Raw genomic sequence first — 17,241 nt, forward strand, 5'->3', positions numbered from 1 at the left:
ATGGATATTTATGTCAAGAGTTGACATTCTGGAAATCACACCTTTCTACAATAGATTTTTACTGTCCAGTCCTTATATACCAGTATCAAATAGAGCTATTAGGGAGAAGAAGATATTAAAAACCCATCACAAAACACCAGCAGTTGCAAGTTCAAAGACTAGATTAATGAATTACACGTTAAGCATGGCACTGTTTTTAAATGCATAAATGTGTATGATTATATTGAGAATAATTGGAATGTGAAAATAGCATCATTATGTTGATATTAAGGCTGACATTTAATATATAATTTAAATTGAGACAAATCCATTTCATTTTGTATCTCACGTTTTTCATAGCCATTATTACACTTGAAAAATTGAAAATTCTTGTGGTGGTAAGAATTTTGGGCTTCTTTACATTTATCTGTAATCAGTTACAAGACCTGTCTTGTCATCTTGTATCCACCACTTCTCTTTCTTTCCATCCTCACCAATTTTATCAGTTCCTTGGGTTTGTTTTATTCATCTTGACCATACGTATTCTAGTCCAAGAATTTTGATTTTTTCTTGCAGAAGTTTTTGGGTAGGTGTAGCCGATGAGTGAAGCCATGTCACACATTTTAGCAATTAATAACAAGGTAAAGTGTTATGTAATTCCAAGCATGATTGCAACCAGTTTATTACCTAGCTAGCCAGCTGAAGGGCATATCACCATGATATCTTTTGTACTACTATTTCTGTTAATAATGTTTCTCATGCTATAGATAAACCTTATGTTACACATGTATGTGTTGAATGACTGTAATCAGTCGGTGAATTTCTTGCATCAAAGACTGAGGACTTGATCACTGGACAGTATCCTTTCCTTACTAACGCATTGTGCACAGTGTTGTATTTATAAAATGCAATCCCTCATCATCTTGAGTTACTTGCAACAGCTTTTGCCAAAGACTTATTAATCCCTAGCTGATGGTATTACTAAGAAATTGCAAACAATTATTGATGATAAAAAAGAAAAATTAAAAAGAGTCCAGAAAAAAGTGTTGGAGAATAACCGCCCTGAAACCCATTTTGTGTATTCAGTTCTTAAATATAGGATCTCATAACACTCGACTATCATCTCTGCTTTAGTTTTAGTTCTCTCTATCCTATATAATTTTATATTATGCATTTATATATAAATGAATGTATGTATTTACATACTTGATGTGTTTATATACTTGATTAAAATTTAGTTCACCAAAAATTGTAATTTTTGTCCACCATGAGTTTTATATAAGTGATTTTTCTGTTTCTTATGAACTATTAATATTGGAGTGAATATTTTAGTAACTTAGTACTATTACAAGTTGTCATTGTCACAATTGAAAAATATCCAAAGGTTGAGTAACTGTGAATAACAGAGACAAAAGAAATAATAGCAACTTAGCAGCATTTTGCCCAGACGTCTTTTGTCACAGATATTAAAGAACCTGTGCATCTTGTAATAAGCTTTATCTGGAGCAATGTTCTCTGCTTCATAAAAGAAGCTTTAATCTTGACTTGTGAGCCTTCATGACTGATATTTTTTACTTTGTACTTTCCTCTGCTGCCAAGGCTATGTGCTGTATTGTTACACATGAATGTACACCTGGATTGAAAGCATAATCTGGTGGGGTTTTTTTTTCAGTTTTCCTCTTTTCATAGTTCTACCAGAAAGGTAAAAGTTTATGCCTAATAGTCCTCAAATAATGTTTTAAGCTTTGTTTTTATGTGTCAATAAGAACTGAGTCAACTCAAATGTTCATGTTTTATCAGTTTTCTACTAAATTGCAAAGCTGAATGTTTATTGTGAAAACCCAAGAAATCTGGGTATGTGTTTGATTGCTGATGCACACATCTCTAGTTTGCAATGGCATGTGTGTTTGTGTGTGTTGAAATAGTTACACACAAATATATCTGTATTTTTTGTATTTATATCTGCATACCTTTCTCTACTACCTTCTCATCTATACTGCCTGATTCTGTAAAATTGCATTAAAATTTTATAGTCTGTTTGATCAATCCCATGGCTCTATTAATAGTTTATAGTTTGACGAGTACATCTGCCTTTTTATTAATTAAAAACTTAAAATGTGTGTCAGGCAGAACCTTTGTCCTAACATGTATTAAATAGAATAGATAATAAAATAATGCCAGTGTCTTAATCGGAACTCACATAAACATAACCCAAAGTGTATGTCATTACAGTAGGTTTGAGTAGTTTGTTTTTTCTAAGTGTATTTCAATGTTTATTCATTATTTCATTAATATGTGTAGCTATTACTGCCTTTTGCTATTGCTTTTTTGCAATGATGAAAAAAAATACTTAATTTCATCAAGTAAAGTCATCAGTTTTAAACAAGTGCCAAAATCTAGGCATTTCAGGTTCAGGTAATCTTGAATCTATGTCTGTCTGAGTACGTTTAATGTTTGCATATGAACTTATATTTAAAAAGACTAAAACTGTTTAGTGGCAAGTTGAGGGCACATGGCAAAGTGTTTAATTTCATTTGGTAGGTTATCAATAGCTTGACTCTAAAAAAAATGAAAGTAAGAAAGGTAATGATGTGGTATTAAGTGTGCTATAATGCTATGAATTAAAATATATCAAAACCTAAATCATGCTAGAGGTATAAAAGCTGTAATTTGTGTACATTTTGAATGAAATCATGAAATATGCTTTGAAACAGACTCTTTTTCTTCTTCCCTGATTGATTTATTAAGATTTGAAATTTCTTTTCATCAGGAGATCTACTTTCACACCTTTGTTTAGAGAATTAGAAAGGTAAATAAATTCACATTTGAGTGCACTTCACTGTTGGTAATATGTGAAGTATTAAGTGTCAGAACTGCATTATTGTACTGTGATAGTCTTTCAGAATCTATCTTTTAATGTTTTCTTTAAATTCTGGCTCATACATTTTTGGTTTTTACTGGGATACATCGTGTGAACCGTATACATACAGGTAACACCGAGATGGCCGTGATCCACAGCTGAAGCGTGAAGAAAAGGTTTATTCCATTATTTTGCTGCCAAAACAGGGACACATGCGCTGCTAAGCTTATGTCGTCTTAGCAGGGGCAAAAAGTGCTCAGGCTGTTTCCTGGCTCACATACAAGAGAGGTCTGGCACAGGCACAGTTCTTCACAAGGCTGTGTTTTATGAGGTCCGGGCTTCTTATCTCCCTTCCCCCTTACTAGGCCTGTGAACAATGGTTTTTGGGCCTTTTATAGCATTCTGTTACATGACTTCTCAGGATAGACAGAGACAGTGAATTTTCCCAGACTGAATATTCTTAGCAGTCCCCCAGCTGCAAGTTCATCTTGAGTGAAAACAATTCTAAAAACAAGTCTTTATCCTTTCCAGTCTTCCAGTTTTAACCATTTCCTCCCCACATATGTTAACACTAACCAGGAAATTATGTTGTCAAGAACTTTTTGTTGAGCTGGACAGAATATATTCGTAACATATCATTTGGTATAAGGTACCTAAATTTAAGTATAATCTATTTGTACTTAAATGAAGAAACTGGATTCTCTATAATATTCCCTATAACACAAGCCATTCCTTTATTGCCAGTACATGTGTTTTTATATGTCAATTCTTTCTTGAAATTCAGGCTGACAGTGTATAATCTTGTTATGAATAGTTTGAAAGACTGGATCTTTTCCAACCTAACTGATTCTATGACTGTATCATGTTACTGAAGCAAAACTACACAGTATTAATTTAAATATGGGGAAATTGTATTATATATCTCAATATTACTATTTTTTTTCCTTCAGATTTGTTGAAACGTAGGTAACTGTGCATATAACTACACTTGAGTGCTGCTATATAAGGAAAATTCACTCGTTCCTCTAGAGAGGAATGGATTACACAAAACTATTAGGAACAACTACAATTGTCTGTCTCCAGATTAATATTGTGAATTTGCCTTGATTTAGGACTGAAAAATATGACAGATGGCTGATTTTTGACATTCACAAAATTGAGAACCAGGAAATTTATTGAATGGAGTTGTGAATGGTGTAAGCAGAACATTTAAATATAGGTAGAAGTTTGAAAATAGAAAAATATGATTGATTTTGAGTCTAGTAAGCAAAGTAGCTAGTTGTGTCATTGTTTTGAAAGCTCTTCAAACAAGGTAGGGTAGTCTAATTATCAGAAAAGGTTTGTTTTGTAAGGTGGGAAAAAAACCCGTCAGTGGTACTGTGTGCTGCACTTAGTCATTCAAGCTTGCATCTGAGCTTGACTGAGCTGATCTTCAGTCAAAGAGAAGCTCATGTCATGATAAGCAAGAGCAATATTATGTATATTTATAAGAAATCTGATCTTCCACAGATTTATTTTTGTCTTGTAGAAGGGCAGTACATAATGAAATGAAGCGCAGTCACTTAATGCTCAGAAATAAGTAATGAGTTAACTCTTCAGAAATGTCTGAGTCTTCAGGGATTGCTGCACTCAAATTTCTCAAGTTTCAAAACCCAGAGTGAATAACATATATATAAAAAATAATGTTCCTCAGTTCTTAGCATTATACTTTCATGGGTGAAAAACACAGCTTCTCTACTGTGTCACTCAGTAGGAGAAACCTAGGGGAGGGCATAGAAATTACATTCATGCTTCTATTAAAGCAAAAATATTTGTAAGGGCTTTCTTGGTTTTTTGTTTTTTTTTTTTTTCTATTCTCCAACTGTAACTAAGCCTGACAAGCTGGAAAGAATGACAGGAAGCTGGTTTTGGAAGGATGGGGAGGAAAAATGTTATGAAAATGCAATAATGATCTTAAGATGGAATATGCCTTATTCATGGGGAGGTACTTGTTCCTCATTCAACATATTTAGGATTTTAGAGAGGATTTTCTTTGGGTTATGGTGGGTTTTTTTGTTGTTGGGGTTTGTTGTTGTTTAGTTTTGTTTGTTTGTTTTGGTTTGTTTTGATTTTGTTTTATTTTAAATCTGTTTAGGTATTTTATTTCACAGAAGTCTATACAGATAGTAGAGAGAAGGATTTCTGCAACAGAAGAAAGTCGGGGAGATATAAAAACCAGGAGACATGAGCAACTATTTCCTTTCTACATCTTCATTATTGCACTACTAGTTCACTACTGCCTTATTTTCAGACTTCCTACTTTCAGAAAATAAAAGGCATTTGTCAGATGTGTTCCCAACTGTTAAGGAAAATGTCTGAGACTGAGTGGAGGGGTACGTAGGGAACCAAGTGGAGCCTCCCTTGCTTCCTGGAGCTGCCCTGCTGTTAAAGCAGTTAAAGTCTCAGCAATTCAAGTTTCAGATGTTGGGAGTATGACTCCTGGATGGTCAGACAGGAAAGTTTCCTTAACAAAATGCATTGCTGAGCCTGTTTCTCATCTAGAGTCTGTCATGCTTTGCAGCTCAATAAATCATAGGCAATTAAATATTCTCATTTAGTGGCAACTTGAATTCACACTGATTATGTAATTAGATGTAATGACACAAACCATTGTGCAAAAACAGTCAGTTATCTAAAGATAAGGAAAAAAATCAGAAACATTTACTAGGTAATGTATAGGCATAAGGTTGTGGTATGAACAGTTCTTCATTGCGGTATCTTGCATTTTCTTGTTATTGTGTACTTCAGTAAAGAAAACCTTAAGAACCTGGATGTCAGGTGTTGTAGAAATATTCAGAAAAGCAAAAATGCTGTAGAAAAAGAGATAAAAGATTTTCCAGTGATATTCCTCATTAGGATGAACTGTATGAAAATTGTTCTTTTGGTTACTTTGGTTACTAATTGCAAGTGTGAACCTTGAGCATATAAAAGCCTTTTGATCTCTGGCTGCTGGGTCACTCCTCCTCAAATTTCAGGTTGTGACCACACTTGATCACTTACAAAGAGCTGTAGAAGATCACAGTGCCCCTATATTGTCAGTGTCTTCCAAATACTTCTGTAATTGCTACAATTTGGGCTTCAACAACAGCTTCTTATTTCATCTTTAATCCACAAGTTAGATCTTCTACAACTGAGTATAAATGAGCAGTCATGATAGGTTCTGTGCTGGTCTTATTTGCTTATATAAAGATTATTTTAAAAATTTATGAAATGCAAACCTTCTCTAGTCAATAAGCATTATTCATAACCTACTCTATCAACTCTTGCAGAGTACTTTCTTGGATAATTTTGCATTGAAATTGTAATGTTTTCCAATGTAAGCTGGATGTATAATGTTTGTCACTTTGTGAAGTCTATCTTACATAAAATTTGTGTGTGTGGTTTAGAATTTTTAAAGTTATCAAATGTATGAAAGATGGTCAATAGAAGATGCTACTCTAGCTGGAAGAATAACCATAAAAGCTAATGTGTTATTCCCCCCTTACTCTCCTTTTCTACAGGAGGGCCCTTTATTGTTGCTAATGTCTAGAAGAAAGGATATTTAAATGGTATGCATCTCTTTCAGATACCTATCCATCCTCTACCACACTTTTTCATGAATTATTTACTATATAATGTCATGTAATATTTCCCTGTTTTGTGTCCTTTCAGTGAAGAAGGTGAATTGATTGCCTGATCAGTTCTTATTGCACTGCTCTGGCTTTTGGATGAGGCCTAAAACCAAATCTTGCAGGTGTTTTCATATTAAGAGGTCATGGATTTTGCTGACAATGATATCTGCATGACAAGATGCAGTGAATTGTTTTTTATATTGAATGTTAAATTTTACTATAGATTATACTCTGAGTTAAACTTAGTCTGACAGTTTAAAATAAATGTTATTTATTAGCTAAATAACAACAGTTCAAGGGTCCAGAGTTTCTTCAAGAGATGCATGGAGGGCTGGGCACTGATGGTAAAGCGACACCGATTGTACTGTTGAAAGTGTGAAGCTTTCTACTGGGGTATAGCAAATCCAACATAACATCAGAACAGTTATATAACAAAATTTTTTACATAAAAATATTCACACAGGAAGAAAAGAGATTTATCTTTAGAGACAGATTTTTTTTTTTAAAATAATAATTCAGGGTAATTTCTTGTGTTTCTATAGAATTTAGTCAAGAACTTCATGTAATAAAATGTGATGCTGAAAAATTTGGTTTGGATTTAGGTGCTATGGTGGTAGGAAGCACTGTAAACTTATTATAACAGATTATTGTTGCATACTATTTTACATATGTAGCTTATCCCAAGATATTTTCTCTTCCTAAATATGGCAAGTTGTAATGTCTCTGTTTCAGCTTGTTTTACGAAATGTGAAATAAACATGGACTATAATTTCTATCTTTGTAGGAAAGTAAAGGTTTTTTTTGCATGATGCTTGTATAAAGAACCTTAAATTCAATAGAAGTTAATAAATTAAGATAGTTGCTATTAGTTTCCCCTCTGTGAAAATACATTTCTAGAGAATAGAGAGCCCTGTTTCGTATTATTTTCTCTCAGGCTTGTATTCATGATTTAATGAGGGAAATAATAATTGTAACGATATTAGATCTCAAATGTATGCCTTAGAGCTGATGTTTGTGTCCAGACATCTGCAAAAAAACATGTTTAAACAGACTTTTATTTCTGTTTCTTAAGCCCATTTGAGGAACTTCTCACACAGAATTGCAATAGCAGATTTTATATTTAAGAAAAAATACACTTTCGATTTAGTTTATAATGATGCTTTAGGAGAAGCTACTGTTATTAAACAGGTCTGTTTGCTTTCTTTTCTGACTCCAGTTTCCAATTAAGAATAAAGTGTTCTAGTCATGTATCAAAGGAGAGGGAGGTAGAAGAAGATTTTTTCATTAGCAAATAATGTCAGTAGGTACTTACAAGAAAACAGTGTGTTGTACCTATATGCAAGGGTTTTTCTAGATTGAAAGAATCATATCTACTATGATTAAAGATGTTCTTGAAATGGTGCCTGTCACAAAAGTTTCAAGTTCTGTTTTTGTTAAATAGTTTAAAACTGTCTATGATAACAAAGTAGTAAAAACATTTTGACTTGACTTGCACAAAAGATTGAATATTTTATACACACCAAGTGGCTGAATGATATTGGCATTATTTTTCAGAAGGGTGTTTTCCTACTTTTGAATGTTTTGACCTCTTAATAGGTCACAAAACAAAAATTCATTATTATATGAATTCATTATTAAATTCAGTATTAAAGAGTAAAGTTGCATTGTATGTGTCACAGAATCTGTATCATAGTATTTTTCCCTTTTTCATACCTCTCCTGTGCTTTCATAGACAGGTAGAAAGATTGTAATGTGGAAAAGCAAGAGGGGGACCTCTGTTCAGAATCCCTGGATGGGTGTATGTTTCAGCATAAAGGAAAGTGGTGTGTATTCTAAGTGTGAATTTAATGAATATAGAAGGACAGTGTAAGCACTCTCACCCCCAAACTGTAAAGTTGGGGTTTTGGTTGGTTGGTTTTGGTTTTGTTTGCATTTTTTGGTTTTTTTTCCTGGATCTGGCTTATCGTAGGGGCAAGGAGATGAAAGGTGTTCTGGCTGGAATTTGGGAACCGAGATATAGACAGAACATCATGGAAGGAAAGACCTAAAGAAGCAATCTTACAAAAATAATGTATTGTCTTCTCACTTAGAGTCATTTAAGCATTAAAAAAGTAAAGTTCATTAAAAAGCTCAGTATGAAGACTTAATAAATCCTTGGTTGAATTGAGAGGTGTATTCTCCTACTCCTTCAGAGGGCTGAAAATTTTGAATGGATTATTCTTGCAGAATTTCTGCTTTAAAAATTACTTTTTGCTTTAATTAGCAATTCTACCTAATGAGCTATTCACTGTAAACAGAACCAGTTGAGAGAGAGCCTCTTTACTTTCTCCCCTGAAATGCCAGGCTGTCCAAAGAACAATGATTTCTAGATGTTTAGCACTGTTTGTAATTTTCTGTTGTAAAACCTAACCAGTAAGCTGTGAATACTCCTACACAAATTCTTAAAACTGAGAACTGAAATGCTTGCTCAGAAATGTGCTGTGTTGAATGAGGAGTAGTAGGATTCCTCAGGATAAGAATGGAAAAAAAAATTGCACATAACTTATAAGATAGCCTCTGAAAAATAATGTTAATCTAGCCTACTTAGCAGAAGAGTAATTACAATTTCATAATTGTAATGCTATCTTACCTCTTTTTATAAATTGCCTTCGTAAAATATCTTGTACTTGTTTTCTATGAAGGCATGTTTCATGGATTTGCATCAGGCAGAGGCACCCTGCCTGTCTATCCAAACATCACAATATTCTATTCAAACCTTTTTCACAACCTGCAATGCCCTATTGTTCATTTTATGGCTTTCAGCTCCTGGGAGGAGCAAGTTAGAGACCATCACAGAGGGATGTGCTGTGAAAGTGGCAACATTGATTTAGATAATTGCAATTCATTGCTTTTAAGGCTACCATTCTGACTTCTATGCACTTTGCTAGATCAGAAACAACTAGTGACAAAAGCTGTAACTTCTTCTCTGATTGCAGTGCACGAGAGCTGTTCCTATTGAGTTTCTGTTGAGGAGTCCTGTGATGTTCCTGATGGGCTTTGCTAGGACAGTAGGTAAAACCTGAAAGGATTCATTGCACAGGGCAGAATCTTGCAGTCTTTATAACAGTTCAATTCAAATGATGCACAATAATTGAATAGAAGGAATGATAAATCATTAAAACTAGTCATCATTTGCAAAAAATTGTATTTGGAAATGGGACTTCAGTTTAACAAAGCATGGAAATTGTTGTTTGAACATGGTCTATGAGCTTGTTTCAATCCTCAACAATATTCTCCTGAAGCAGATGTCAGTGGATAATTTCAGCATTCCTCTGTAAGTCCCATGTATGAACAGGGAGTCACAAGATTTGAGCAGGGTTGAAATTAGCTGAATTTTCATCTTCTTTTCAATATATAAGGTAATAAAACAGTAAAAAATTGCTGAGATTTATCTTCCTCAACTACTTCATTACAATTTTGTTTTGTTTGACTTGAAAATATAATTTAGAAAATAGTTTTTACCAGGCAATCTTCAAAATTAAGTAAAAGCAGTTTTCTAAAAGAAAAAGAAATCATGTGGGCTTTTTGTGTCCATTTTTCCAAAATTTATTAACTCAGAAATGGTAATCATATTTTCCCATGATATAAGTTTAAACGGAACCTGTTTCACATGTGACTTTTAGAAAGATTGTTGTGCTTCAGTAGATAAAATAGATAAAGGTGGGTCTTTTTATTTTATTAAATAGGAATTGTAAGAATATGGTGTAAACTATTGTATTTGCTTAAGAGTAGAATCTATTTTAAAGGTTTTTGTATTTGATGTAAAAATAAGCTGTCAATAATAGAAAATTATACCTGCTTTATCATCTGTGGAAATTGGAATCCAGCTATTTCATTATTTCTTTTACAAGATTTTCCTTTAATTTTGAAGCTCTGTAGTCTCCTCTTTCTTCAGGGAATGCATACTAAATATTTTTCTGCAAGACTTATAAATAAAATCTGTAAATAGCAGTTTTCATTCAGTGGTTTATAAATTAACTAATTGTCTTTTGTTTTTATAGAGTTCTATGTGCTTTTGGTAAAACAAATGATCCTTTAGGAAAAATTTAGTCAATTTAGTAATGGCTTTAGAGCTTTTAAAAGAAAGCACACCTCTAAGGAGTGGGTCTATAAATTCAATAAGGCAAAATTCTAAAATCTTTATCTTGCCTTGTAATTTTTATTTCTCATGCATCTCTGGGCAAAAAAACTGTCTTTTTGGAACCTTAAAAAGGAAGGCAAGAAGTGATTGTACGTATGTGTGATTCTCAAAAAGCATTTGCAACTTCTAAATGTATTCTGTGGACAAATGTTTTACCTATGTACTCCCTGTCTAATATTCGTACAGTGGGATCATGTATTAGTATTCAGATAGCTTATTGTGTCATTGTACACATAACTAATTATCATGCATGAACTTTTGCTTTGTGCTGGACAGTCTCTGAAATATCAGTACAGAGGCAGTCCTTTCTGGCCAGCCTCTCATGGCACTTTGGTTATTATTTACTATGTTGAATGAAGAGATGTTTTAAGATGTATTTATTTATGCACAGTATATTATGAACTGTAAGAGAATTTTCCCCAATCTCTACTGCCTACCACTTTTTTTGCAGTTTGCAACTGCCAGTATGTGTGTATTTATTTTCCTGTCAAGGTCTATATTTCCTGAATCTCCCCACCTTCTTTCCCCCTTCCTCCCACATGCTTGACTCCAGACTTCTAGAGCCAAGATTTGAGTGGTTGAGTATATTTTCACATTTAAAAAAACAACTGATCTTTTTGGCTAGAACTTGAAAAATTAATTGAAATTTAAAAAGGAAAACCTCTGAAAATAATTGGAATTACATAAAATAACCTTTGGTGTTTGGGTAATCGTACCACTAATCTGAAGCTTACATTTGTGAGGGAATATTTATGGGTTTGTATATAGTCAAAATGAAAATGAAAGCTGAGTTGATACAGAATTAGTAACATAGGATAAAGGGGTTTTAGGGTGATGTCAAGCTGAGTATTAAGGAAAATTAATTGTTACGATTAAATGAGACATTTGAATTTATTAAATTGAAGTCCTAATTAAGACAGTCAACCTTAATTCTGATCTTTTTTTAGTACTATCCACTAGCACTATAATCACAGTTGTGATAATGCAGTATTTCTGCATATTAGATTAAAACAGTTTCAAAAAGTGCCTTTGCTTCCTTTTTGGCTTCTTACCTATTTGGTAGATATTTCCTGTATGATAGTCTATTACTTTTCTGTATCTAATGCAGAGATATTTTGAGGCTTACAGCCTTCCATTGCTCAACATCTTAGTATTTCTAGAGGATTTTTTTAAAACAATGTATATATGAGAGTGTCATAATCTACTTTAGAAGAATTATATTTTTTGAATGAAACTGTCTATGATAGAGAATGAATTTTAGCTTATAACTATCTGTCATAAATATTTATTTTAGAAGCATAATACTTTAAAGCATTATTGAAAACTACTTTTTTTAAAGTAGTTTGTATTCTAATGCATGTTTTGGTTAATAATTTTTTAAAAAATAGTTTAGAATTTAAAACAGATTAGAGTCAAAGTAAATTATTTTTGTAAAATCGACAAAGTGATGTTATAGAATTTTGGTTAATCTAAAAGTTTTAAGAAGTTGATTTAGAAAGTAGTGTCATATATTGAAGACATCAGAATTTAAATCTATTTCTAAATGCTCAGTTGACCCACCTCTAGACTATTCCTCAAATGAGCTGAGAAGAAGAAAAAAAAAGGAGAAAAGTATATAAGAAAAAGTAAAGGATGCTGTCTTCTGTTTGCAGGTTTGTAGATGATATTGCAGAGGATTACTGAATTTTTCATCTGTGAGAATTGAAGGCTTTGATCTGAGTCCTTAAATATTTGTGAATAAAGCCTGTGCCAGTTTTTAATTAGCATTAATTCCAACAGTGAGGATTGAAAAGCAGAAGGATAATATTAGTCAGCAATTGTAAGAAGATGAGAAGCAATATTAATATAAGTTCTGTCTACTGCCTGCATATTAATTATTTTGGGGTTCTCACAATGAAAATAATCTCAGGTCGTAGAGAATCAGTGCTAAAAGTTAAGCAAAATAGGTAGTGATGAAATGTCATGTTATGGAAGATATTTTTCTAGGTAAATGGTAATAGTGAATTAAAACAATATAAAATAATCTTTTACTCACCCTGATAACAAAATTATATAATTTAATATTTCAGAGTTAGGAAATATCTGAAATAATTGTAGCTGTATATCACCTTATGTTGCATGTTTCTCCCTTGTGTTTAATATGTTATTCTGTATGTATGTAGTATTTGTATGGAGACTTGTTTAGCTTTTTATTTTTTTTTTAATTCTCACTTGCATGTGCAAAGTTTAGAGAGTAACTTTTTATTACTGTGTACATGACTGATTTCTTATTCATTTTTAAGTATAGTTGTGCTCTAAATAGAAAATTCATTTGTTGCCTTACCTTTCTTTAATAGCAATTATCTTTATGGTTCCCAAATGCTTCACAATTCTAAATTTATGTTTATGGTATCATGAAAGGTGAAATTCCCATTTCCATGCTTACTCTCGTAATACATGACAAAATATGAGTGGTGGGATTTTAAGTCTGAAGTACCAACTAAACATAAATATACTTTCTGGAAAAGTGAATATTTACAAACAGTTATGCGTATGTAACTTCAGTATGTTCAAGCACAGATACTTGGCTTTAGCTCCAGATAGAAGCTCTGAGCATTTCTGCACATCAGATCCCTTGGTCTAATTCAGATTCCCTTGTTTTGTTTGTGGAAAGATAGCAGTATTAGTGTCTGACATCCCAAAAGTTTTACTTGTACATTCATTTGAGTACTTTTGTTTGTTTCTTCTGCTGAAATGCAGAAGTAAAAGAAAGTATAGAAACAATAAATTCAAAACTTGCAGTGCAGAAAAAGTTTTAAACTGACTCTGTGGTAACTAAAGTAACCAATTCATCCAAGAAATTGAATTTATCTGTTTTCAGTATGTGGTTTTATATGTGTTTATTTTACATATTAATTTGCAAAATTCACTTTTAAAAGTAGGGTAATGAAGAGACTTGAGCTTTTTCAGTGCTTGATATAAGTGACATGACATACACATATCAGTCAAAGATGACTCATTTGACTTGAAAGAAAATAACCTGACACTTGGAAAGAAACAGTCACAGAACTCCTTAATATTCCTTGATCTTTGTTTTGAAGTTTTTCTTTGATGTATATTCAGGCCTGTGAGAAATGTTGCCAGCTAATGCTTGTACTAGCTTTTCCTGTAATTTGCAATGCAAATGGAATCACAGACTTAGATTGGGAGGGAGGTCCTCCTATCTGACTCCTTGCTCATAGCAGTTCCAGTTAGATCTGACTCTGTATGTCTAGCCCACATCAAATTTCAAAAGTTTTAAGGATTAAAATTTTTTATTTCTCCACTATTTGACCATTCTCATGTCATATTTTTTTCGTTATACCTTTTCAGATTTTCTTGTCTTGTAGTCCTGTAGATCTGTAGTTCCTTGACTTAGCTCTGTGAACATCTAAAAGCTAGGGAGCTCGACACTTGCTTGAATTCAACTAAGGGAAACAGGAAGTTCTAGAATCATAGAGTCCTTTAGGATAGAAGTGACATTAAGGTCATTTAATCATGTCCGTAAGTGCCATATATACAATCTTCAGCTGAACTGCTTCGTATACTTTCTGTAGATGAAGTCCACCTCCTCTTTAATAACTTGAATGCCTTTCTTTTACTGTAAGGTTAGCTTAGAGTAGCTTACACATACATGTTCATGCAATAAGTCAAGTTTCTTGCTCCAAGAAAGAAGATAGCAAGCATTAATAAGAGAAGCTAAAACTCTGGTGAGAGTGTCCTTATGAAGAAAACTATACCAGTGTAACAAGATTGGCTCATCATTATCATCATGTGAGTAATAGATAAAAGATAGCCAGCTTAAGATGGATAAAACTTAGGTCAAAAATAATTAACAGTTCAGAGGGATAGAATGAGAACCTTTCCTATGAGGAAAGATTAATAGAGTTGGAGTTCATGCTGTAGAAGAGAACTCTGCAGAAAGATGTAATTTCAGCTTTTCAGTAATAAAGGGTTCTTATAAGAAAGATGGAGATCCTGTAGTGGTAAGACCAGGGATAATGGTCATGAAGTACGAGAGGGTTGATTTAGATTGAACTTAAGGAAGATATTTTTTACAGTAGTGGTGTTGAGGCACTGGAACAGATTGTCTAGAGAAATTCTGGGTGCCCTGTCCCTGGAAGTGTTCAAAGTGAATGGGACTTTGATCAGCACTGTCCAGTGAAGAGCGCCCCACTCTGTTACAGGGCCTGGTGTACTAGATGATTATTAAAGTCCCTTCCAGCCCAAACCATTCTATGATTTTTTGTTGTTGTTGTTTGCAGTGTTCTTTCTATTGAAGACACCTGGTAATGATAAAAGCCTCTGGTTTAGATTGAAAGCTGGAATACCTCTTTTTGGCACAACGTATAAAACGCCACCTGAGTATTACTCTGTCGAGAAGAGAACCTTAAGATCTGCATTTATTTGGTATCATCAAAAGAAAAAGTTACATGTAAGAAAAAGTGATATGTAATCATGATAGTAAAAAGAGTACACTTTTTTTTCATATTTGATGTTGTTTCTAAGTTACTCAGTGAAAAAAATGAAAACCATCCTGAAGGACATGGACTGTCTTTTAATTACTTTTATAGAATACAAATGTGTACTTTTTTATGTTTATAATTGAAATCTTAAGTGTAATATTGACATAGCAGTCTGTCAGTGGAATAGATCAATGAGAAGACAGTTTTCATTCACTACACAGCTGCTGTGGTGTTTTGTTTCAGTTTTTTACTGATGTGTGAACGGAGAGAGGTTCTATTTTCTGCTTTGTTTTGACTAGAATATTAGCTGGTCCTTGGATTTTTTTTTTTCCCCTTTTTAGGCATGCTCTGTACTTTTTCTGTAAGGTGACTGTTTCTGAGGTGAAAAAGTTACCTATATTAGTCATAAAAGATCTCCCATGTGGTAGAGAAAATGATAAAAGATAAAGTACAGCCTTGACTGCATTGCTTATCACTTCATCTTTCTGCTTAATTAAAACCAAACAGAATAGAAGAGCAAAAATGCCATAGTAAATTAGAGGTAGAGCACTGGTGGAATTCTTTGCCAAATATGCCAAACCTTTAACTTTTTTATAATTCCCTGTGATTGACACTAGACCCTTTTGTGCATTACCTGCTAGGTGGAATGAAGTCTGGCGTACAAAAAGGGGTCGTTTGACATTAATGCAGCTTCAGAGAAATTAGATTTTCTGTAAAGTTTTAGCAGCACTGGGGATAAATACAAAGGGTTATAAGCAGTGTAATGATCTTTGAATCTGCAGCTTCATCCTGTCCTGTATCCCAGGAGGCTAATGTAGTTTCACAGGAAAAGGTACCAAGATGCATCACTTATCTTTCTCCTCCATGCATATGCTATCAACTCTGATGTAATGCATTAACATTATAATAAAAAGAATTTGTCAATCTGGAAATAGATAGAAGCAGGTATTTGGAGGCAGAAAGGAAGAGAAGGAAAAATAGAGTCATTTTGATGCAGATATTTTTACAAAATCTGACATGCATTTAATTTATTAAAATCTCTCCTTTGAAGTATAAATAAAAAGCACATATTCTGTCATTGATGCTATCATACTGATTTTGTTAGCCTTTTATTTTTGCAGTACTAATGTGAAAATTTTTATGTAAAGTAATTGTGGAATTCGGAGTTAATCAAGGTATTTCAATACAAAATGTAAAAGGAAAAAAGTCCCAATGGTTTTAAAAGCTGTGAATAGATTACAGCACTGGTATGAATTAATTGAAATGTAAATTTTCACTATGACAAAAATAAGTTCAAAGTCTCAGCAGTTCTCATCCTCTTTATTCTACCAACTTTACTGGCCATATTTAGGTTTTTTAAAGGAAATCTGTAGAGGTTCTAACTAGCTAAATATTATAATTAACAATTTTTTTCTCATTATTTTGTGTTTTCAGGTAACATGCATTTGGAACAGGAATGAATACAGGTCAGGCAAAAAAATCTTTAATATCCCATCTAGGCAGTTGTTATGTAATTGAAAGTCTAATATCAATATGCCTATTTTCTCAATATAATACCTAAATAATACCTCTTTTCTCAATAAGGTATCTGATCCAGAGTCTGTTTATTTGGTTTCACAGTTACTGACTGTTGTTCATATTCGGTGTTTCTTTCACTCTCTAGCCACTTTGATTTCTATTTTTTTTTTTTTTTTTTTTTTTTTTTTTTTTTTTTTCTTTAGTGGCCAACAAAAATAAGTCCCTTAATTTCTGGCCCTAATGAAAGAAATCACAGCTCAAAATCTTACTATTCTTTTTTTTTTTTTCCTTGTGATTGTTTATAAATTTCTGGTTTTAATTGTGTTCTGTATTATGTAAAATTCCAGTGATCAGTGGTGGCAAGAAACCTAGAAGTTACTGCTTATTCTGAAGTTGCAAACATCATAAAAATTCTATGGGTTTTTTTTGGCATAAATTTTGTCCTAAATTGATGATTTCTTAGGGAGCTATCAGAAAGAGGTAAATTCTAGGATATTTCCTTGAATTTGGGCTGTGTGAGTTATGCCCACCCATATCAAAATTTGTTCTCTACAGAACTAATTTTGAGAA

General features: G+C 33.0%; 1 protein-coding gene across 3 annotated transcripts in view; it reads left to right on the forward strand.

Moving 5' to 3' along the window:
* Window positions 1–17,241, forward strand: part of SGCZ (sarcoglycan zeta) — a 395,468-nt gene that overhangs the window by 146,327 nt on the left and 231,900 nt on the right. For 2 of the 3 annotated variants that reach the window (XM_064418070.1, XM_064418071.1), the window contains exon 3: window positions 16,588–16,619. The exons of the other annotated variant lie outside the window; for it this stretch is intronic. In XM_064418070.1, the coding sequence (XP_064274140.1) occupies window positions 16,610–16,619 (10 nt within the window). In that variant the 5' untranslated portion in view covers window positions 16,588–16,609. The remainder of the gene's footprint in view (window positions 1–16,587; window positions 16,620–17,241) is intronic. 3 annotated transcript variants of the gene reach the window in all.

This window comes from Passer domesticus, chromosome 4 (genome assembly GCF_036417665.1).
Source record: "Passer domesticus isolate bPasDom1 chromosome 4, bPasDom1.hap1, whole genome shotgun sequence".
Classification (NCBI taxonomy): domain Eukaryota; kingdom Metazoa; phylum Chordata; class Aves; order Passeriformes; family Passeridae; genus Passer; species Passer domesticus.